Genomic DNA, 25682 nt, shown 5'->3' on the forward strand with positions numbered 1-25682 from the left:
ATTGAAAATACATGAATAAATATACAGGGAGACTGCAAGAATTTGTGCAGTATATATGAAACTTTTCAAGAAATCTTGCTGAGGTAATATGTACAACTATGCCCAAGGTTTCCATTATAATCCACTGTACTACATTATAGTACAAAAGTAGTGTTCACTCAAATGCTATGAAATAATTTAAACAATCTCCAACAATATTCATATTTGTAAATTATCTAGTAAACTGTAGTCTTCATTGTAAATACAAGAATAAATGTGCAGGAAGACTGAAATATTTTCCCACCCTTATATCACAGATATGAATTACTTTTCCTGCTGGTAATATGTACAATTAACTACAAGGACACTATTATATTACATTGTACTAAATTACACTGCAAAACATAATATTAAAAAATGCTACGAATAAATATTTGATAGGTTGCAAAAATCACATTTGTAAACAGTGAGTGTTTTCGCAAAATGCAAGGTTTAATAGGTAGGCTATTGGAAGACAGTGTCCGCTGTATATGTTTCAGAAAATAAATTCTGTTATTGTCTCTAACATGTATAGGTGTGCGCAAAGTGCACATAATAAGCCATGCACATGATAGCCAGAGTAGAAGTAGTAATAGAGTTCTTTCTAATAAATTGTGTTTGGTTTTCAAAGTTACATGGAAGGAATAATACCGGTTGAATTGAAGTATGTGTTGGTAAAAGGTGTCTGCTGTAAAGGGAAGTGAATTCCTGAAGGAATAGTTTTCTAGAACATGACACCTCATGGCAAAGGCGTGACCGGGGGCCTGGGGGCGGAGCCCCCAGCGAGCTTTAGCGAGTTACACCTCTAAAATCGGAAAATTAATCGGGTTATATATGCGTTTTTTAGTATCATTAAGGAAATGATGTCTTTTTATTTAGTTGTAATAAGAAATGAGAAAGACACCATTCTAATACACTGTTATACTACTATGCAAAAAGTGGTTTGTTTTGAAATGCTATAAACAAATTTTCAAAAGCCTCCAATAATATTCATATTCTAAATTACTTTGTTAATAATCGTCTTCATTGAAAATATGAGAGTAAAGATACACGAAGACTCTATGTAATTGCCCAGTGTATATAAACATTTGAAGTAGTCTTTCTGCCCAGTAAGTACATTTTTTACCTAAGGACACCATTATAATAAGATGTACTACGTTACACTGCAAAAACTAGCGTTGAATCAAATGTTATGAACTAATGTTTAAAAAGCCTTAACTAAATTCATTTTTATAAATTACCTACAAATTGTAGTCTTTATTGAAAATACAAGACGAAAGATACAGGTTGACTGCAAGAAATTGTCCAGTAAACATGAAATATTTGAAAAAGTCTTGCTGCAGGTAATATGTACAACTATGCCCAAGGTTTCCATTATAATCCACTGTACTACATTACAGTACAAAAGTATTGTTCACTCAAATGCTATGAAAAAAATTATATAATTTCCAACAATATTCATATTTGTAAATTACTTAGTAAATTGTAGTCTTCATTGTAAATACAATAATAAATATGCAGGAAGCCTGAAATATTTTCGCACTCTTATATCACAGATGTGAATTACTTTTAGTGCAGGTAATATGTACAATTAACAACAGGGACACTATTATAATACATTGTACGTACTAAATTACACTGCAAAATATAATATTTAAAAGGGTGGAAAAATTCACATTTGTAAATAGTGAGTGTTTTCGGAAAATGAAAGGTTTATTTGGTAGGCTATTGCAAGACAGTTTCCGCTGTTTATGTTTCAGAAAATAAGTTCTGTTATTGTCTCTAACATGTATAGATGTGCGCAAAGTGTATATAATTAGCCATGTACATGATTGCCAGAATAGAAGTAGTAATAGAGTTCTTTCTTATAAATTGTGTGTTTGCTGTCCAAAGTTAAATGGAAGAAATAATACCGGTTTAATTGAAGTATGTGTTGGTAACAGGTGTGTGCTGTAAAGGGAAGTGAATTCCTCAAGGAATAGTTTTCTAGAACTTGACACCTTATGGCAAAGCCATGACCGGGGGTCTGGGGGCGGAGCCCCCAGCGAGCTTTAGCGAGTATACTATATATAATCTAAATTCTGATTCAGAAACCCATGAGTGTTTATATTGTGTTTCTTGTGTCGTTTTTGAGATAATGAATTAGAATTTTATGCCATTAAAAAGTGTAATATGGATATATCATGTTCAAATCAGTCTGAGTAGTCATGTAAACATAAAACGTAACTTTACATTAAGTATATGATCAGCATAAAACTTTTAATCGTTATTTGTGTTTCAATAACATGTAGACTCTATGCTTCAGGTGATGCTCGAAGCAGTGAACAACCAGGCTTGGCCGCTATTCACACTCTGTTCTTGCGAGAGCACAACCGACTAGTGGATAAACTTTCCAATCTCAACCCTCACTGGGGAGATGAAGTCTTATACCAACAAGCAAGGCGCATTCTCAGCGCTGTGGTTCAACATTTGACCTACTATGAATTATTACCTAGAGTCCTTGGATGGGATGGCGTTCATCGATATGATCTTACATTAGAAACTGAGGGCTACTATGAAGGTAAAAATTGTCAAGTGTGTTATGTTTATATGCTATATGTATGAATTATATGGAAAACTTTCGAAATGGATATTCATTCCAAAAATTTCGGTTAAGAAAAGTTCTAGTGAAAATTGGCGAAATTTGAGTTAAATATAGGATAGCTGAAAGCACGTCAAAAGATTTTGAAGCAATCTAATTCGATATCTGTAGAAACAAGGAAAGTAGATTTCTCAGACTATACACAAATTGGTAAAATCTACTTTCCATTTACTATTTATTAAACACTAAAATATTTCGAATTATATTGTCCAATATTTATACTCTACAATATTAGTCTTATATTGCTTGTATTAATATTGATGTTACTATTCAATATATATATCGGGTGTTGCAAAATAAGTGTTACAACTCTTGGGAGGTGACTCCTACCACTGACACAAGAAAAAAAGTCCTCTTGAACTTTCGGCTATCGGACATAGTTTCAGATCTACGAGGCGCCGAAAGCGTGGGAAAATGACTTTCGGACGCCAATAGTTCGGAAACTATCCAACGTAAAGAGGGCGGGTAAAAAATTCACTGAAGAAGTCATACCTGCTCTATTGAATTTTGCATGTTTCACAATCCTACGATGCACGCGCAAGGGATTCCCCAAAGGAACGTAGGGAGTCCCGGATAATCTGCCAAATGAAACATAATCTATGCCATTGTATAAAACAGAGTTAGTCAACGAAGTCTGAATATTGAACCATGAAGTTAGATATCATATACAGCAATGCCAGAATGATTACGATATATACAAAGGCTATATAAAAGGATAAAAGATATAATTATAAATGAATATTAAAAGATAGATGTATTTATGGAAGTTTTAAATAATGTGCTTAATATATGGTAGAATTTATACTTAATATATGTTGCATTCGTTGAATTAATGAGCTTTGGGTAATGCTGACTATATAAATAGTAACTTCAGTATCATAATAAGATAAACTCTGACAATGGGTAATGCTTATGAGAAGATTCTTAATTAATTTCAGTGACCAAGCCAGTATTATTAGTTTGTCTTCAATTTAGTTGCTATCTATTTAAATCATGTTATTGAAATCCGAGGTTTACTTGAATATTTTTCATACATTCAATCAGTTAGTCACGGTTTCTTTTCGTATCGCACCGTGCAATGTGATCAAATAGGTCTTCATGGTGTTACTTACTTCCGAAATCAAGAATCTGGATCTAAATACGATTTTCCACGTTTTGCATAAACGTGGTGGCGACTCAGTTTTAGGGCAATACATAACTCCTTGATTTATATAAAATAAAAGTCAGATATGTCAGAATATGAAGCGTTGTCGAGCAGGACAGAATTTGGCGACCCAGCCAGGATTGGATAAAGAAGTCAAGTCGTCGTGAAGATTTTAATAAATCGCTCTAGCGAATGTATGATATATGAAGGAATTTTGTTGAAATCCCCCTTAAATATTAATTGTGAATGTGAAAAAGTAAATATGGTGAGTGTGGCGAGAAAGAAGAAAAGGTGCTACGGTCCTAGAAACTATAATTATTAATATGTCCAGTGTTGAAGTTGAAAAGGACTTTTTCAAGTGTTGCCGGGAAGTAGTTCCGACGATAAAGAAAGGAGGCAAGAGGAAACTCAATGTACGAGATAAAGTAATTACCTGTGTCAAATGCACAAAATTGTTTCACCAGCGATGTGTGGGAATCATGGAAAATCCAGAAGATCAAGGTATTGAATATTTTTCGAACTGGATCTGTCAAGACTGCCAATTGAAAGGAAGTGAGAATTATAACAAGACAGATAGTGAGGATGATTTTGAAGATATTGCGACAGAAGAAGACAAAGAAAAAGAAAAGGAGAGAGAGCTGGGAAAAGAAGAAGAAGTTCAACGGAAAGAAATACAAAATTCAAAAGAAGAAGAAGTGCCAAACGAAGAAACTAGACAGGAAGAATTGCAGAATTCGAAGGAAGAAGGAGAAATTGAAGAAAAAGCGCAGGCAGATAAAACAAAAGATATTTGTATTCTGATGGAGTCAGTTGTTTTACACGAAGCCAAGGAACAACCGAATGTGTCATCATCAGAGCTAAATAACCAAGAAATGTTCAAACTGCTTATGCAACAATTATCCCTATTTCGATTAGAAGTTACCAATAATCTAACAACATTGGCTAATAATATGCAAACTTTCGGGAAGGAATTGAAAGAAGAAATCCGAAATGACCTAAAATCAGCAGTAGGAGATTTAAAGAAAGAAATTGTAGATCAAGAAGAGCATCAACCATGTGGCAGTTTGATAGAAAATAGTCAGAAGAATACCACTGAAGGAGTAACAAAATTTATGGAAGATATTAGTATGTGTGATGAAAGAATGGAGTATGAAACTTTCTCATGTAGAAGTTCGAAAACTTCGAATGGGCTAATTGAGAAACCTCCTAAGAAGTTAAGAGAATCGAAAGAAGAGATCAAAATACGACAGCTGGGAAAAACAAATATGAGAATATGCAAAGATAGAAACTGGAGAAAAAGAAAGAAGAAAAGGCAAAGCAAAAGAAGGAAAAGAAATAGAAGAAAAATCACAATGGCAGAAATCGACATCAGAAATCAAATGGAAGAGAAAAATTTCTAATAAGAAAAGATATTTGATGAACAGGCCGAAGAAGAAGCCACGAAGAACAGGATGTTCGAACAGAAAGAAATCTAGAAAGAAGCCTAGAGAGAAGTACTGGAAGAAGAGTAGCACAAAATCCCAAGAAAAACTATGGAACCTCCAGAAAAAGAGGAAGAGAAGAAAGAAATTTGAACTGGACAAGAGATGGAAACATCATAGGAGGAAAGACAACAAAGGGAAAAAAGAAATAAGAGGGAGAAACAAGCATAGAAAGAAAGAAAAAAAGAAAAAGAAATATAAGGAAAGAATAAGTAATGGGAGAAGATGGAAAAGAAAGAGAAAACACAACGATAAATGGATGATGGTTGTTTTTTCTTCTTGTTGTTATATGTTATTGCCATTGTTCTGTTTGCTATTTTGTTTATTGAATTTCTAATTACACACTTATATCTTAGTTGACTGGTCCCTATATAATAACTGAATTCTGAAGAAATTATGCTGCTTTTGAAACCTAAAACTTGAACAGAAAATTAAACTAATGGAAAAATATGCTATAGAGGTGACTTAAAAAAAATTATCACTGATAATTTTTTTTCTTGAAGGAGGGGGAAAATTGTTATGCCCCACAATTATTCTTGTTTATACCTTTTGCTTTTCATGTTGTTTGTTTATTTGTATCTTTTGCTTTCCTTGTTTATATTCGTGTTTGTCCATTATGTAGATTTTATTTGTTATATGTTTTGTTATATGTCAACCTATTTCTTGGTCGGTATCAGAAATTAATCCTTGGAAAACTAAATTTAATTTATTTAAAATATTAGAGGAAGAAGAAAGAGAGATAAGACAAAAAGAAAGATTTGTAATTGTGTTTGGTAATTGTGAATCCGTTAATTCTTAACTGCAAATTTAATGAAAATAACAATTTCAGAAGTTATTAATGTGTTTGAATCTTTATCTGCTAAAAGTTATATAACTTAATTCGTAATTATTCAAGTTTTGAACGTGTTGTGGATATTTTAACGGTGCCAGTAAAGTAATAAATATGAAGAGTTAAATACTTTCTTCTGGGGCTTAGGCCCTTATTCTTCCATACCGCCACATCACCTTAAAATATGTTTTGATAGAAATTATGGTGTAATCTGCAAGTATACAATCCAAATTCTAGTAATCTTCTATACAATGTAATTAATATAAATATCATTTGAAATTAGTTATTGTCTTGGCACGATTTTACAATAATCATAACGTCTACTATGTTACTGAACCTTTATCTGTATAACTGAATGTAATATGAATCAGCGTAGCATTAAACATAATCTATGCCATTGTATAAAACAGAGTTAGTCAACGAAGTCTGAATATTGAACCATGAAGTTAGATATCATATACAGCAATGCCAGAATGATTACGATATATACAAAGGCTATATAAAAAGGATAAAAGATATAATTATAAATGAATATTAAAAGATAGATGTATTTATGGAAGTTTTAAATAATGTGCTTAATATATGGTAGAATTTATACTTAATATATGTTGCATTCGTTGAATTAATGAGCTTTGGGTAATGCTGACTATATAAATAGTAACTTCAGTATCATAATAAGATAAACTCTGACAATGGGTAATGCTTATGAGAAGATTCTTAATTAATTTCAGTGACCAAGCCAGTATTATTAGTTTGTCTTCAATTTAGTTGCTATCTATTTAAATCATGTTATTGAAATCCGAGGTTTACTTGAATATTTTTCATACATTCAATCAGTTAGTCACGGTTTCTTTTCGTATCGCACCGTGCAATGTGATCAAATAGGTCTTCATGGTGTTACTTACTTCCGAAATCAAGAATCTGGATCTAAATACGATTTTCCACGTTTTGCATAAACGTGGTGGCGACTCAGTTTTAGGGCAATACATAACTCCTTGATTTATATAAAATAAAAGTCAGATATGTCAGAATATGAAGCGTTGTCGAGCAGGACAGGGTTTCTACCAGGTAACAATAATCCGTTTGTATTAAGTCGATATCTGGAACAAATACAAAATGGCGGACACCTTCATGCCTGTTGTGTGTGGTTGCATAATCGCCAGGTACAGATGCTGGCCAACAATGACGTTCTGAGTATTGAGAGTAGCGAATTTGTACTCAAATGCTTTAGAAAGGCATCTGGAGTGTCGGTAGAGCACAACAGATGAAGCAGGGTGATTTACAAGTGTGGAAACGTAACAAAAAATGTCCAGAAAAAATACACTCATATTAAATAAACGCGAGTTCAAACCGTCGGAAATGTAAGGAATAGCATCAAGAACATGAAAGCCATTGCCAATTTACCAATAATATTCCATCAATCCAATGCAATATGATGTGCATCTTTGCATACTAATAAGGATGTAACAACTGAGGCTAAGTTGAAAATATGCAAGGGGACTCACTAAGAAACTGGGTAAACTAACTGCATGTCACTAGTGGGATCGCATGATCGATATTGAAATGTGACCAATGTGTGTGTTGATATCAAGATGTAGCTAATGGACAAATGTCAACATGTCCCACTACTGTTGGGACACCGTCTCACGTACGAAAACAAGGAAACTAAAGTTGTACATTCTGCTATTAAAACTGGTGCACTTTTTGGTAGAACGTAACTAGAACACGATTGTATCAATGTCCCTCTGTTTGGGACACTGTCCCACAGTCGATACATATGAAAATAAATCTTTTAATCCATGGTTCAAATTCAGATAGAGCGTTAAAATAACGAACTTGTATCTATCATGTCCCACGTCTTTTGGGACAAATGTCGAACTCGAAATATAGGAAAATACCTCCAGAAATTCGTATCTTACACACAGTGCACATGCCAAGACAAAGACGAAAATGAACCAACACTACAGTTGGAACATCATACATATGGAAAATAAAACGACATGAGAAATAGGAAGAAATGTCTTAAAGCTCTGATTGTTTACAACTGTGCAGTAGGAGTAACAAAATAAAACACACAAGCATGTCGGGAGGCTGTACAAGAGCGCTTGCCAAACAAAGTGGGTACTCCTCAAAGAAATGAATACAGAGAAAGCGAGGCTCCCTCGAGCCTCAGGGCTAGAGCGCTCGCTTTCGCTCGCGTGGTCGCAGTTTCCAATCCTGTTGGGACCCCAAGGCCTGAGATTCAAGACCCGAGTAGTTATTTTCCTATTTTTCCAAAGTAGGAGTAACGGTGTCCCAGGAGCAGTAGTGTCGCATGTTGACATTTGTCCATTAGCTACATGTCGATATCAGCACACACATTGGCCACATTTCAATATCGATCATGCGATCCCACCAGTGACACTCATTTAGTTTACCCAATTTCAACTTAGCCTCAGTTGCTGTATCCTTATTGGTATACAACCGTGCACATCATATTGCATTGGATTGATGGAATATTATTGGTGAATTGGCAATGGTTTTCATGTTCTTGACGTTAATCCTTACATTTCCGGCGCTTTGAACTCACGCTTACTGAGTATGAGTGCATCTCTGGGCATTTTTTTTTACGTGTTTAGACACATGTGAATCACCCTGCTTTATCTGTTGTGCTCTACCTACACTCCAGATGTCTTTCTAGAGCATTTGAGTACAAATTCGCTACTTTCAATACTCAGAACGTCACTGTTGGCCAGCATCCGCACCTGGTGATTATGCAACCACACACAACAGGCATGAAGGTGTCCGCCATTTTGTATTTGTTCCAGATATCGACTTAATACAAACGAATTATTGTTACCTGGTAGAAACCCTATCAATTCATATCCATTTAGACCAATTTTCATTTGGCAGATTATCCGGGACTCCCTACGTTCCTTTGGGGAATCCCTTGCGCGTGCATCGTAGGATTGTGAAACATGCAAAATTCAATAGAGCAGGTATGACTTCTTCAGTGAATTTTTTACCCGCCCTCTTTACGTTGGATAGTTTCCGAACTATTGGCGTCCGAAAGTCATTTTCCCACGCTTTCGGCGCCTCGTAGATCTGAAACTATGTCCGATAGCCGAAAGTTCAAGAGGACTTTTTTTCTTGTCTCAGTGGCAGCAATCACCTCCCAAGAGTTGTAACACTTATTTTGCAACACCCGATATATAACATTAGCACTTCTGTAATCATATAATTTAATTTATCTGTAGATATGTTGTATATTTGAATATTACAATTGTTATATGGATCGCTCATTCTTCATATGAGTGATATGTACAAGACATTATATCTAGAAAAAGGAAAAATCAAAAGCTTGCAATTGTGTTCTAATTGAGAATAATATAGAGCTATTTTCTCCAGGTGTTAAATAATCTTATTTGTTAATCAGTGATTTATCAAGTCATTGTTTCAGTCTTAAAAAATATATTAAAAATTGCTTATCGTATGCGTAATATAGCAAACCACATATATACCAGAAATACCAGACGTAAGTGTAGCAATCATGGAGATGAGTCCCTCTCTAGAAAATTTTCTTCGGGCGCTCCTGATGGGTAACCAAGAAAATTTTAATATGTCTTACACCAAACCATTACGAACCATAATTGAAGAATCTATTTAAGTGTTCTAGGTGAATGTTTTTCTCTTTACGTTAACTAAAAGTAATAAAGTAATAATTTAATTTAATTCAGCGATTGAGAACACTTCTTCATAATGCTACATAACACTACTTCATAACTAAGAAACGAATTTTTTCAACTTATAATGACTGCATTTTTGAACAAATTTTCTATAGTATAGACTTACATTAAAATAATCTTCTTCTTCCTCTTTTTAAAGGATATGATCCTTATTGTGACGCAACTATAGTAAATGAGTTTGCAGCTGCAGCATTCCGGTTTGGTCACAGTCTACTTCGTCCAACCTTAAAAAGAATGGATGTTAGATTTGGGGATAGGGAACCCGGAGTTCGACTCCGGGACACATTCTTCAATCCAGACGTCTTATACGAGACTGGAATGATTGATGAACTGATTCGAGGACTTGCTGCGACACCGATGGAGACGCTGGATGAATTTATCACTGAAGAAGTTACCAACCATCTTTTTGAAGACAGAAGAACTCCCTACTCGGGAATGGATCTAGCAGCTATCAATATACAGCGAGGTAAATATCAATATTTTTCGAATCTCTTTAGGCATTTGAAGACACTCAAAATATTGTTTGGATAAATACATGTCTGCTGACAAAAGAACAAAAGTTAAATCTGAACTTCTGAAGTATATTATATCAAAGGTTTCGCGAGGAACACATCTGTTTTATAGAAATGGGATGCAATTCAATGCACATTGATACCATAGGAAGAATACGGATTATCAAAATGTGCCATGTCTTCTGTTGACAGAGAATTTACCAGTAACATAAGTTTACGAGATTTGTTTCCTGCCAGTAAGTGGAAACAGTATTAATTCCAGTGGATACGGGGATTACTTTCATCATTAGAAATAAAATTCACGCTTTTCATGTTTTTCAAAGTAAATGTAAAATAAAATGCTTATTACAATTTGGAGGATAGAGATCCTAGAACATACGAAGAAGAGTAAAATAGAATAGGAGTTTTGCACGTACGTAATAACATGATCCTGACATCCTTGTAATTTAAAACAATATGTCAAAACTTCATTTTGTATTATTTCTTATGTTTAGGATGTTCTATAGTCTTCCACATTGTTTTTGTTTACAGTTATTTTGATAAAAGAAAAGAAAAAAGAGCAAGTTTTACTTTGACTGACTCTTTAGTTGTGTATTAAAATGTGGAATTCTAATTGCACTGGTGGTTAACTGTATTTGGCAAGAGCAATCTCTAATGCTCCACTTTCAAGAAAATGCTCTTGAACGTAATATTTTAAAAGTTTAATTAAGTTGATGAATTGTGTAATAAAACATTTTAGAAATCTTCCTAATAGTAGAATGTTTATACTCTTAGATATAGGAGATGATACATAAAAATAGTCATCCTATGCTGATATAATGTGGTACAATGTCAAAAGTATATTGTCTCTTACTGTCTCTCGGCATATATTATATATTTTTTTAAATATTGTTTGAAAGTAAAAAGAAAAGGAAGTGACTGACAAGGATTTAACCTATGCACGCAATTAGATATAAAGTCCACAGTTCGATAAAACTAGCTTTAACAACCACCAAAGCTTACTTCAAGAAATTAAACTATTTTTGTTCCTTTAAAACTTTGAATTTCCTTAATACTTATCATTTCTTCGTCGATGTCTCAAAAATACATCTATTCACTAGTTAACAAATTTAAACTTTTTGTTTGTTACATGAGAAAAATCACCTGATCTTAAAGGAACTTTTTGCGCCGAATTCGAATATGCACTCGGTTTCTCTCCATCACGTACAGTTTTCCCGTAACAGAGGGATTTTCGGGAATTTCCCTTTTTCAGATATTTTATTCCCCTAGCTCCTGTCCCCTTACATATAGTAACATAGAAATTATACCTAAGTATACCTTGATTTATATTTAATAAACCCTAAAAGTTTCGTAAAAATCGTTTTGTTCTTTCTAGAGAAATAAATATATTTGTATGTATACTGTGTGCACTGTTTATTGCACCTGATAGTAATGCTTTCAGATCTCCTGAGTTGGGGTAAAAACGATTTGCTTTATTGCTACAAACACAGACATAAAAATGAATATTTACAATAGTCAACAACACACTTGTATTGCTCTCTGTAAATTAGAAACGTGTACAAAAATAGAATGTACTTCCAACGTATATTTTTTTAAACGTACAGTATATGTATATCTTAATACATATATATACAATTCTCCAAGTTTTTTCGTTTTGTTCATGAAACGGTTATCAATATTTGTTATCAAATGTAACAGAATGCAAAAGAAAGAAAGAAGGTGATGACAAACATTATGAAGTGAAGGAATGGGAACCTAGAGTGAATTACGTACCTGGAGAATGCAACGTCAAATACGCTCCTTTGGTAGATCCTAATAAGATATTACTACCGCCACTTCATATCAAGTTAGGACTTATGAAAAACTTTGTCAAAGCCATGGACACATCTGGTGAAGGTTTCAAGTATTTGCGAGATAAGTTCCCTAACCTGAGTGATGCTAAGATTTCAGCGGGAGTGTTTATTGGTCCCGCTTGATGATAGCTTTGACAGCAAGTTAAACAGTGCTGAGCTAGCTGCCTGGACAGCATTTAAGTGTGTTGTGCGCAACTTTCTGGGCAATAACAAAGCTGAGAGTTACACAGAAATCGTACAGGACATGATACAGAAATACAAAGAGTTGGGTTGTAGGATGTCTTTAAAAATCCACTTTTTGCACTCCCACCTCAGCTTCTTTCCTGCTAACCTAGGTGCTCTCAGCGACGAACAGGGGGAAAGATTCCACCAAGATATAATGGCAATGGAGAAAAGGTACCAGGGACGATGGGATCCTTCAATGATGGGGGACTATTGTTGGGGTCTTGTTAGAGAATGCAACATTTCTTACAAAAGAAGGAAGTAGTGTACGTTTTTGTAACCCAATGGAAGTTTCATATATTGTGATAGTTTTGATTGTCTTTTCATGACCTTTTTGTACATTTGTATTATTGTTTATTGTAAATTGTCACACTTGTAAATTATATTGTATTATATTTTATATATGTGTTTGTGGTAATAAAGCAAAACGTTTTACCTCAACTTAAGAGATCTGAAAGCATTACTATAAGGTGCAATAAACAGTACACACAGTATACATACAAACATATTTATTTCTCTAGAAAGAATAAAGCGATTATTACGAAACTTGGAGGGTTTGTTAAATATGAATCAAAGTATACTTAGGTATAATTTCTATGTTAGTATATGCAAGGGGACAAGATCTTGGGGTGTAAAATAAACGAAAAGGGAAATTTTTGAGGGATTTTCCCGAAAATCCCTCTGTTACGGGAAAATCGTACGTGATGGAGAAAAACCGAGTGCATATTCGAATTCAGCGCAAAAAGTTCCTTTAAGAACAGGTATTTCCTTTTATGTGACAAAACCTTTGTTAACTAGTGTTATTGATGGTGTCCTCACTTATTATTTCTTAACAGCATAAATGTACAAGTAGCATAAATGTTCAATTCTGGCCACCAAAAAACGGTATCTTACGTACCGGGCCATTGTCCTTAACACGTACATATTATCGTTGAAAGGAAACCTTTCAACTTAAACAATAATCTATATGATGATATCTTATATAAATATCTTAAACATGATCTATATCTCTTCATTGGTTGTATATGTAGAAATGTGTCACAACTTACGTTTTAATTTTTCTTTCTTTGAAACAACTTTAAACCTGAAGTTTAGTTATTTGATTATAGGTATTCAAATACTGTACACGTAGCTGATGTGTTATCATACTCTTGCTCAATCTGTTGTAATATGAATTAGTTGAATATTTGAAGCCAGTGTAAAGCATTTCAATATTTATATAAACGAAAAATTAAAAGATACTTATCTTTAAAATGTCCTTCCACATGGCAAATATTTTCAGTTTGAAATATTTATATCTTCATATGGTATATATACGTAAAATGTTTCAGCAAAATACTTTTTTACACATTTTACAGTGAATAATTTATTGTATGCTAGAACAGTAAGTAATTTAGTAATATTTCTGTTAACAATAAAATGTCTCTTAATGCTACTATTATAGTAGACTGCAGGAATGACACTTTTACAGTGAATAATTGTGTGCTAGAACAGTAAGTAATTTAGTAATATTTCTGTTAACAATAAAATGTCTCTTAATGCTACTATTATAGTAGACTGCAGGAATTTCTATGTAAAAACACTCGTAATGTACTGCATTATTTCCATCTAATGCATTTTTTCGCTCTGGTGGCGCGTAGGTAGAGATCACGGAATTCAAGGATACAACGAATATCGTGAAGTGTGTAACTTAACAAGAGCAACTACATTTGATGATCTTAGACGAGAGATCCCAGCTCCTTTGGTGGAAAAACTGAAAAAGCTGTATAACCATGTTGATGACATCGACTTGTTCCCTGGAGGACTTTCTGAGACGCCTTTGAAAGGTGGTGTTGTAGGACCTACATTCGCTTGTATTATTGGACGACAATTCACGAAATTACGAAAATGTGATCGATTCTGGTGAGTTTAAAAAAGTTTATTTGAAAACTGTCATTAGTAGATTATGAATTTACGACTATTAAAATTATTATTAAACTTATCTTTCATGAATTATTTCTAACTGGACGGCGTAATCCAACATAAAACTTACATTCACTAGAAGGGAAGAAACAAAAGCATTGTGATCTCCTATAAGTACTAGGTGTTAATCTTGGCACCAAATGCTGTTTTCGTGGAAGAACAGAACCCTTTTCATTCAAAGAGCAGTACCACATTTCAGATCACTACCTGATATCGCTTGATGATGTATTGATTTTTACAGTATATTGATGTGCGCATATATAAAAGGTATCAAAAATGTAGACGTAAATTTCCATTGAAATATGATTTTAGCTTACACAGAAACTAATGTACAATATTTTAATGAAACATTCTATCAGATTATCTCTATGTACTATGATACATACAACCATATAAAATGATATCTGGTTACTTGGAACTCCTTCATATTTTTCCTCCAAAGACGAAACGACTATGGAAGTGGTGTTTCAGGAACAACTAAATGAACACATTAATTTATTTTGACGTTTTGATTACTTCCAGGTATGAAAACTCTGATCCTTTGGTAAGATTTACAGAGGCACAGTTAGCAGAAATAAGAAAAACATCCCTTTCTCGTATCGTATGTGATAATTGTGATCAAGTAGATACAATACAGAGGTCACTTTTGGATCTTGCAGACCCATTCCTGTAAGTAAACTAGAATATATATTTCTGTTTATAGAATTGTTTCTTCAGCAATTTTGGTATGTATATTTTGTTTTCATATATAATTCAGTGCCTTTTATCGGAAGAATATTAAAGTGTGAAGCCCTTAAGCCATTTCCCAATATATTTCTTTACTCAATATATTAAGTTTTTAACATACGGTTTTCCATCAACATATGTAAACTAGGAAAAGACATTGGCTATCTTACCTGTGTTCCTCCAGCTTAGTGGCTCCAACTGCTTTACGTTAAGGCTAGAGGCATACATGTTATGTAAGTATGTTAAATTACTTCGAGGAAACTAACAAGTAAGGCTGATGGACAAGGAAATGCATTACTTTAGATTTAAAGGTTTAAATGCTAGTGCCGGTATGTGTAGAAATTATATTTTTCTTTACTCTCATACTAAAGAATTGCATTTATTTATATTTAAACTTCACTTACATTTCATGTCATCCTTGTACATAATTAAATTTAATCTAGAAATATGTATCTATATATTTCTGTCACTCTATCTTTCCAGAAATCCTCGTGTTCCATGCAGAGCACTACCATCTATAGATCTAGAATTATGGAAGGAAAGAGTTTCATGCACAGTGAGTGATGTTACAATCGAAGTCGGTGCTGCAGAAAGAATATCGCCCTGCGTTATGTGCACATGCACTACCGAAGGGGTAAGTTCTATCATATTTTTGAAGTTTAAATCCTACTATATGTGAAAGACAATGAAATGTAACCAACCTGTGAGCTGGACTTTGACATTGGTAATATACTCCCCATCCTTTTTCTTAACTTCAAGTGACTATAGTAGTGAATAAAGTCTTGTAATAACAAAATAAAACAAGCTAGTTTCGTTATTCAGTTTGAAACTATGGTCGACTTCCAAACTAAGCAAATAAAATATTCAAACATGAAGTAGTACATCTATAACTACTGGTTGCTAGAGGGATAAGATCAAAGATACAGAACCTGTTCGTCGGACGCTAAATCTATATCAAAAAGATATTTTTTCCTATTACTATTTTTTGCTGAATGTTAATATTGTCATGAATGTTAATATTGAAACTGTAAGTGCTAATTGATGTCTGTCACTTTCGGTTACAATAGAGAAATAAAATCAGAGGTCAAACATATTCTTGCGTACTGAATCTATATATATATAAAACTGATCGTCGATATTTATTTCCGTTTTATCCATTATGCGATCAACGTTATAACGGGAAACTGTAGAATTTCATCACCTCCGGATTAAACAGATACAAGTCGAGACAAACTCATTCTCGGGACGCCGAGTCTGTATCCAAAAATTTGCTTTTCGATATCTCTTACCGGTTTTGCTTTATGGAAACCAGTATTGAAACCGAAAGTATTCGTAAATTTTAACAACTTCCAATTTGGGTAGAGTATTGTGGGTGATGATGGTAAGTTCTCTTGAAACGCTGTATTGATTGCAAAATACCCTTTGTCGCTATCTATTACCTATTCTGCTCTACGGCAATCAACGTCGAAATACGAAAGGGTTCATTTCTAGCATTTAAGGTTTGAATACAGGTTTATGGACCCTATTATTGGAACAGTGAATCGATTGCAGAAAAAGTTCTTCGTACCTAATACCATTTTTGCTCTATGGCTATCAATATAGGAACCTAGGATAATAATAATTTTTTAACCATTTCTGGTTTTCGTAGATTGTCGTAGGTGATGCTTGAGACGGTGAGTTGATTGCCAGAAAAATAACATTGCTATCTATTAATGATTTTGTTTATGACTGAAGTCGGAAACGATTGATTTCTACTACTTTCTGTTTGAAAAGAAGGTTAGGGGAGAAGGAATCTATTCTTAAAACACTGAATCAATTGCAAAATAGTATACTTCACGATATCTCTTATGAAAACAAATATTGAAACCGGAACTACTGGTAAATTTCAACCGCTTCCAGTTTTGAAAGAATGTTGATGGCGATGATATGTTCACTTGAGAAGCTGTATCGATTGAAAAAAAAAGATTATTTCTTTCTATTACCGTTTTTGTTCTATGACATTCGGACACGGTTGATTTTACCACTTCCAGTTTAAATAGAGTGTGATTGGAGGAGATGGAACCCATTCTTGGGATACAAAATCGTTTGCAAAAGCTGCTTCTAGATATTTCTTACCGTTTATTCTCTGACCTGTTGACAGACAGACAAATGGACGGATGGATAAGGACGACCTGTAAGACTTTCGAAACTTATGCATAACATAGTTTTATCATCATCATAGGTATTTTACCATTATTGACAGGTTACTTTCCGCGACTGAGAAGCGTCCATGCCCCACGGTCTTCAGCTAATCTCTTCGTCTTCAGGTTGGATTCTTCTGTTTTCATATTGTCCATCAACTGTAGCCTCCTTCGCCCTCTCTCTCTCTCTCTTTGCTGCCACTATACACGTTAGTACGTCCCTCATGATTCAGTTTTACCTTAGCGAATGTCCTGATCAGTTTCTCTTTCTCTTCTCAATATTATAAAATTGTTCCTTTTTCCTTCACCTTTTCTAACACCCTCTCATTCGTTTTCCACTCGAACCAGCTAATTCTCTCCATTCTTCTCCACATCCACATTTCGAAAGCTTTCAGTCGTTTCTAATCATTTCTGCGTAATCTCCATGTTTCTGACTCATATACAGTACGAGTCATTGTATTGTATGAGTCTTTTTCTTAATTCTTTTTCAAGGTCCCACAAAATGGACTTTTTTTTCCTCCTAAAGGTTTCTTTCGCCATTCTTATCCTTGCTTTTATTTCACGTTCATACTTCATATAATCACTAACAATACTATCCAGGTATAGAAAACTAGTCACCTGTTCTATTTTCTCCCCTTTTATTTCTATATTTGACATCAATCGCTTCGTTCCTATCACCATGGTTTTTGTCTTTCTAACATTAATTTTCATCCCATATTCTTCACAGTCTTTCCTCAAGTTTTCTAACATCTTATTGATTTTCTTCTTAAATTCCGCAACAAGCTCCATATCATCTGCAAATCGTATACACCTAATCATTCTATCTCCTACGGAAATGACGTCTTCACTATAACTCTTTTTTACTATTTCCTCTAGATTGATATTAAATCATGTTGACGAGAGACAATATCCCTGTCCCCTTCCAATTGCACTCTCCTCTGTCATTTTCCTCCTATTTTAGCATTTACTTGTTGGTTCATATATAAGTTACGTATGAGTCTTCAATCTTTCCATTCCAACCCAACCTTTTTTTAAGAACTCCTAACAACAATTCCCAATTCACGCAGTCAAAAGCCTTTTCTAGATCAATAAATACAACATGCAACTCTCTCCCTTTTTCTATTAACCTTTCACTGATCACCCTTAATAATCAAATTGCATCTCTTGTGCCTTACCTTGCCTCTCCTGAACCCGAACTGTTCCTCAACTTCTTCATTTGTTCTTCCATACAACCCTCTGTATACCGTAGTATTCGAAGCAAAATTTTAGCTGCATGAGATATGAGACTAATAGTTCTATAGTCCTCACATCTCTCTTGTTCTATTTCTTAGCCATCGGGAACATGATCGTCTTCAGAAAGTCTTTTGGCCACTCTCCTCTTTCATATATTTCATTATAGTCGGAACAATTCTTTATTGCATTTGTCTCTCATATTCTCAATGAAATCGATTGGTATATTATCTAACCCGGTTGCTTTTCCATTTCTAATTTTGGATATAGCTTTTTCAAACTCATCCAGAAGAATACTCGCCTTTTATCATCATCGTCTACTTTATTTTTCCTTCAACATCTAGGCCACACGGTCTATCCCTGCTATCATATAAGTTCTAAACATTTTTTTTTTTATCTTCCTAAGATTTCACTTCTCTCGCTGACTATTTTCCCATTCTTATTTTCTACTGCCATCGTGATACCCCTTATTTCTTTCGAAGTTCCATAGATTTCACCTGCTTGTACATTTCCTCATATTTCTCAATTGTTTCTAATTCTTCTATGTCTTTGCATTTTCTTTAGTAAAACGCTTCCCTTGCTCTGTCTGTTTCCCTTCGTAACTCATTGTTTAACTTCCTGTACATCCTTCTGCCCTCTTCTGTATCAGCCTGTTTCCACGTCTTCCTTTCCTTCATATGCTGCAACATCTTTTCTGTAACCTACGGTTTCTTAGCCGTTTTGTGTTCGCGGTAACTTACTACTTCTTCTGCAGCCTGCTGTATGAAAGTTTAATAATTGATGCGCGTTGCAAATTTTGCTCTTCTTTCGTTCGCATTAAGGGTCTTCACTACAGCGAAATTAAACTACCGCTAACTTTAAAGTTTTTCTGTAATATCTTTAAAACAAATAAAAATATTAGAAAAGCAGAAACGTAGTGAACTAGACAATATGATTTTGCATGAGATATTTTTACCACAATTAAGCTTTCTGTCGCTATTTACAGAACCCACAAAAAAATGCTAAATCTATCTACAGTTGCAAATCAAAAGCAGATAAATGAGTGAAGATCCTTAACTGTACTTGCAGAATTCTACTGCCACTAGAGATGCACTTGTGCACTACAGAGTGATGATTGAAATATCATACAGGTTTTGAAATTAGTGTTGTATGGAAATCGGTTAATATCGGTACCCAGCATTCATGTGTATATTAAATAGTATTCATTAAAAAAATCGCATCAAAATAATCGGGGAGCTCCTCCGTGGCTAAGCCAGGGGTGCCCACAAGGGGGGGCTATGACGCAAACTGCGTCATTGAAATATTTGTGGAGGGTTGAAAATCTATATAAATATGTTTGAGAGAGTGTAAAAATTAATCGAAAAGATTTTTTTCATGGAAGAACACCTACGGATAGACAATTGAGGGAGGGTGCGCCATGGACATGAGGGGGGTGGGCACCACTGGCTAAGCGGTTAGCGTACACGCCTTTGGTGTGGGAGACCCGGGGTCGATTCCCGGCGAGAGCTCATGTGGTACACGTCTCATATAGCCTCGCTGCTGAACGGGACGTTCAACTCAAAATCAACTCAACTCAAATAATCAGGGTTATCATTACACTTTCCTAACCGTAATGTGGCAATGTTTCTAGAATGAAATTTTTGTTTGATTTGATTTGAGTTTAGCGTCCCTTAAGTAGTGAGACTAGGCCTATATGAAACGAGGACCTACAGCTTAATATGAGATCGTGTCGTATGAGCTTCTGCCGGGAATCGAACATAGATCTTTCGCGACAAAGTCACCAGAATGAAATTACGTTATGCAAAATTAATAATGTAAGTTTTAGTTAATTATGAATATCTTTCGCATGTAAATAAAGTAAAACTAGCGTAAGCTTAAACTCCGGACTATATAGATATACTGTATTGTCATGTGGTTTTTCTACCTTTAGTCTGTTGTATAAGTCGGACATATTCGGTTTAATGAAGAATGGTACACTTAGACAGGTTTTCTGTATTATGAAAAATATCACGATTTTGAATCATAGACAGTAGGTTTATTGGTTGATCTTGCCAAAGAAAGACATTATAATCATTTCCAGAGAAACTTCATTGGCAAAGTTAACCATATATTGGCAAAGAATCGCTTCAAATTTCGTTTTCTTTTATTTATAACTTACTAGCAGCGTTCACCCCGCTTCGCTGCGGTCACCCCGGAACGCAATAAACTTTGTTACTTAGATAATTTTTACTTTTTCGCTTTCAAGTGATATGATAAAAACCATAGAAGATTACAGTAAATGTTAACATTATATCGCCTGTCATTTATGTTAACCCGCCCCGCTTCGCTGCGGTCACCCCGGAACGCAATAAACTTTGTTACTTAGATAATTTTTACTTTTTCGCTTTCAAGTGATATGATAAAAACCATAGTAGATTGCAGTAAATGTTAACATTATATCGCCTGTCATTTATGTTAACCCGCTGAGCGACACGGTCATGCGGGTTGCATATAAATACGTTTATTTTTACCTATGATGAACTAACAAAGGATTTGTACGTTATGGACACTTGAATGGTCAATTATCTCAAGACACTGGTAATTAAAAATTAAAGTGATATGATAAAAACCATCTAGGGTCCAAATCCTAATAACCCCCCAAAAATGAAAGAAATTGGTTCAGCCGTATTAGCGTGATGAGGGAACAAAGGATTTGTGCGTTCTCTTTTATATATAAGATTGTAAATAATAAAATTACAAGAAAATAATAATACTGATCATAATAGTGATAATAAAAATACAATAAAAACATCTTCCTTATGCACACAAATATGATATTAAAATCCTAAATATTTAACCATATTTTCTTTTATACAAAACATATTTTGACTTCGAGCAACGGTTAATTTGTACGTGTAAAGCCCAAGAAAGAAAAGGTATTGAAGCGTTTACTAATGATGAAAAATGTAATTTTCAGGAATTTTGTAATGTGTATTTCATCACAATTCGAAATACACATTACGAAATAAGCATAGAATAATTAACATCTTACTAACCGAAAAGACTTGACTACTATTTTTGCATGGTTATCTGCAAAGTTATAACGCATGGTTTATCTGTTTAACAAAGTTACTACACACACACACACACACTCACACACACACACACACACACACACACACATATATATATATATATATATATATATATATATATATATATATATATATATATACAGTGTGTTATAAAAAATTTGTCACATTATTTTGGGACTAGATTCTTTACATCAAAATAAGAAAAAAACGTTCATATGAACCTGTAATCGAAAATGCATTGTTTCTTAGTTTTAGGATGCCGAAAACGTGGAAAAAATTAACTTTGAAGGTCCATAGTTTCACTACTATAGGACCGATTGTAGTAAGGTTAAGACATCACTGAGGAACTAGTATGTGAACTATCCAAACATTCATCTTTCGGAACCTCCGGTTCTTGCACAATCATTTTTAGAGGTTGTTTGGTAGTACTTGATCACACTCTCTAAAAATTGGTGTGCAAGTACTGGAGCATTCTTAAACATGAATATTTAGATAGTTCACATACCAGTTCCTCAGTGATGTCTGACCCGACTACAATAGGCAGTAGAGCTATGAATTTTTGAAGTTCACTTGTTTCACGTTTTCGACACCCTATAACTCCGAAACTATCCATTTTTCAGCAGAGGTCCATATGAACTTTTATTCTTATTTTAATCTGAGGAATCTGTTCTGAAAATATTCGGAGATATTTTTGTAATACCCAAACCATATATATATATAAGTTTGTTTAGCTCAGTATACTTAATTTGGAGTTCTAGCAATTTTAAAGCAAAGATTTATCTTTTCAATATCAACATGCTAAATTGTTATACTATACTATTATATTATGATATTATAATCATATAAATACTTACTAATAATAACGTTTAATTTCAGCCCATCTGCCAGTCATTGAAGATAGGTAACTGTTTCCATTTAGCGAGATCGTTTAGTCCAGAAGCTGTTTTGAGGGACCATGTATGTAAAGTTCAATGTGCCTTTGTGTTCAGGGCTCTCCCGCAAGTAGCAGAGACAGACAGCAACCATCTAGGTTTCAGTTAAAACTTAAATGAAATATATTTAAAAAAGACTTTGTTACCAAGATGGACAATGTGTTATATGAATACGAGTACATGTAATGTGTAAATGCTGACAAATAGTAAGTTAAAACAATAGATATGAACTCAGCAAAGGGGATGCAGATTTAAGGGTTTAAATGAAGAGAGCCGAAGTTGTTGGGTATTTATAGGTTTTTATACAATGTAAAAATTATACTTTAATTTAGTATTTTATACCGTCAATTTTAGTCTAAAATTTTGTTTTTGCCTTTTTATTAAGTAAAGCATAAGTTATTGCTTGGAAAAGATCTATTGTCTTATAGAAAGTGGTTGGGTTCAACTCGCTAAACTTACGCATAGAGTGTAGTTTTCTGGGGGATTGATATATGTATTGCTACAGACCGTTAAACTACATGGTTTATGCAATTCCAATACAATACCAGCTTAACACTAATTAGCAAAGAAAAAATCACTGTTTTGTCTTCATCAAAATTTTTAATCATACTCTTGAAGACTTCAATATGTATTAATTTTAGTGAATTTCGATATAATCCAATACTCTACACACATGTAGTTATACTTGAAATAACATAAATCATGCACTTTAACAAATCATATCATTTTTTTGTTATTATGTTCAAAAACACATAATCTTTTTGTTATGACCATTGAAATTTTTCATTAGAACCTCGAAAATTACAATATATACTATTTTTAAAAATGACATAAACTCAATTCTATAAGAATATTGTGGATCCTCCATAGTAGGCACTCAGCTACAGGAATTGACGGTACTAAGAATTCAAGTGAAGCATAATTTTAACAGTGTGTGGGCATTTCGGGATTAGTACTGAAGAAAGGACATTGCCTTTGACTGTATGTTCTTGTATATTCTTTATTATACTGTGTAAAAATGTATGACTATTTTAATGAAAGAACCCATTCCTTTTGTACTTTTGTATACATTAGATCAGCTTTCAAAACTCTATATTTGTTATTAAATGTGAAAATGAACATATCAGAAAACAAGTGTTTTCTTTGTTGTTTCATTTAAGGAAACAATATTTGTTCAAATTTAGGAAATTAACTTTTAGCATATATTCAATTCCATATAATAGAAATACCATATTAATTTCTCTCATCTTTTAATTTCTAAATTTGTGAAACAGTATCTTGGCATTGCAACAGATTTGTTTGGACTTTTGTTTTAAACTATAGTAGCATATGATCTAAGAGTCAATAGTGGCCAGCATCTTGATCCTTTTTTTTATTAGGAGATCGCGTTTCCAGTGAGCAATCGGGATTTTACGAACAATGAAGTTAATCTAGTGATTGAAAGCTTTTTTTTTCAAAGTTGGCTTAGCGTAGATTAAGAATTAACACACCAATATCCAATGATATCTGTCAGTATTTTATTTTGTCCAGTCATGTGTATTTCTTAGGGAAACCTGTCATCGACTTTTGATTCGAAAGCCTGCTGTTCATATCTTCAGGGAGACGCCGTAATTTAGTGCATTAAACTTACTACAATTTACAGCATACAAGGCCAGTTATTTACATTTGACTCGGTTTTGATGCAATTCCAAACATGACGCTCTAGAAGAGTAACGACATATGCGCCAATTGTTAGTTTCGGATATGAAGATTTGAGTTGTACATATGTATTAACACTGCAAGCTGATATTTCACTTGTATCGGCAATATATGAACCAATAACACTGTCAGTAGACTACTGTTCGTAGAATATGCTGACACATTAAAGGTAAAAATGAACATGCTGAGTCAAATACCGTTGCTGTTGAACAGGCTAATTATAAAGTAATATTTGGTTTCAAACAGCGTAATTGGTCAGAATTCAGAGACTTACATGATGAAGCGGTATATTATACTCTTCAGTATAGGCATTATTTCTTCAAATGGTTTGCGGAAATCGCAGAATTCTTCAACAAATCTATACATTTAAACTTTGTATTCATTCTACAGAATTACAGCTATTTGTTTGGTGTCTTCAAATGTTGTAAAATCTGATATACAGCTGTTTTCTTAAGCACTTTCCAGTTAACAGGATTTGTCAGAAAAATATGTATAACTAACTTTGTTTAATTTTGATATACTATACAGTATGTTACAAAATTGGGAGTGCTTTCGACGTTTTTATCTTGCAGTTTCATTTACTCCTAATTATGGTTTTGTGATAAGTTGTTCAGCAATACATTCATTTAAAAATATGTTCTCCTTTACAAGTGAAGAAGTTACTATAAATTAATCAATTTATGGCATTGTGGCGAACTTTTTTTTAATAATTTTGTTTTTTAAGAACAGAAAAAGAAAAATGTGTCAAAACAAGTTCTTAACTATTGTGTACAGTAAATTATTATAACTTTATATCATTTGAATTATCTTGTAGTATTCTTTCATAAATAGTCTTACTTTAATTCTATAGGTTTAAATTTCCTATAATTGATTTAAGTTTGTAAACTTAAGTATAGAAATCTTAAAATGAATAAGAAAAATATTCATAAATTGCTGTTTGACAAAATAGTTTGTTTCAAAATCTCTTATCAGATACTATACTATTATTGAATTGAAGGAAACTTACGAAAAGTAAACAATTTTGCATGTTGTCAGTCACCATCCCAATTTCATGAAGTTACTATACCTAGGTAGAATTAAAATATTGTAGAATTTTTAGTTGAAAATTTCCTACGTCTTAATATAATGTAAATAAATTTCAAATCATAGAAAAGTTAAAATATACTCTTTTATACCAAATATACCATTGTAACTAAGTTAAACACCTTTTTTGTGATGATTTACTTGTTATAAGAGTTTATTTATATGATCCAGAGATTGATATATATGTCTTTTTTGTTAAGTATGAAAGTTTATTTGCCATTGTAAAAGAGTAACTGGAGACAACAAATTATAATTTACAACTTAATTACAAGATAATGTCTTCCAAATTTTCAAGCAAAACAATGAATCTAATTTTATTATCGATTACTGAAATATTTAAATTTAAGATTTAGCAATAAGCTATTAAATTAA

General features: G+C 33.4%; 1 protein-coding gene across 1 annotated transcript in view; it reads left to right on the forward strand.

The window, feature by feature from the left end:
• LOC145688412 (uncharacterized) overlaps window positions 1–24490 on the forward strand; it is a 207291-nt gene extending 182801 nt beyond the window's left edge. The window contains exons 20-25 of the mRNA XM_081762619.1: window positions 2324–2578; window positions 9978–10304; window positions 14066–14327; window positions 14910–15056; window positions 15597–15747; window positions 22474–24490. Coding sequence (XP_081618745.1) covers window positions 2324–2578; window positions 9978–10304; window positions 14066–14327; window positions 14910–15056; window positions 15597–15747; window positions 22474–22638 — 1307 coding nt within the window. The 3' untranslated portion in view covers window positions 22639–24490. The remainder of the gene's footprint in view (window positions 1–2323; window positions 2579–9977; window positions 10305–14065; window positions 14328–14909; window positions 15057–15596; window positions 15748–22473) is intronic.
• The last annotated feature ends 1192 nt before the right edge of the window (window positions 24491–25682 follow it).

Source organism: Thermobia domestica, chromosome 1 (assembly GCF_964235325.1).
Source record: "Thermobia domestica chromosome 1, izTheDome1.hap1.1, whole genome shotgun sequence".
Taxonomy (NCBI): domain Eukaryota; kingdom Metazoa; phylum Arthropoda; class Insecta; order Zygentoma; family Lepismatidae; genus Thermobia; species Thermobia domestica.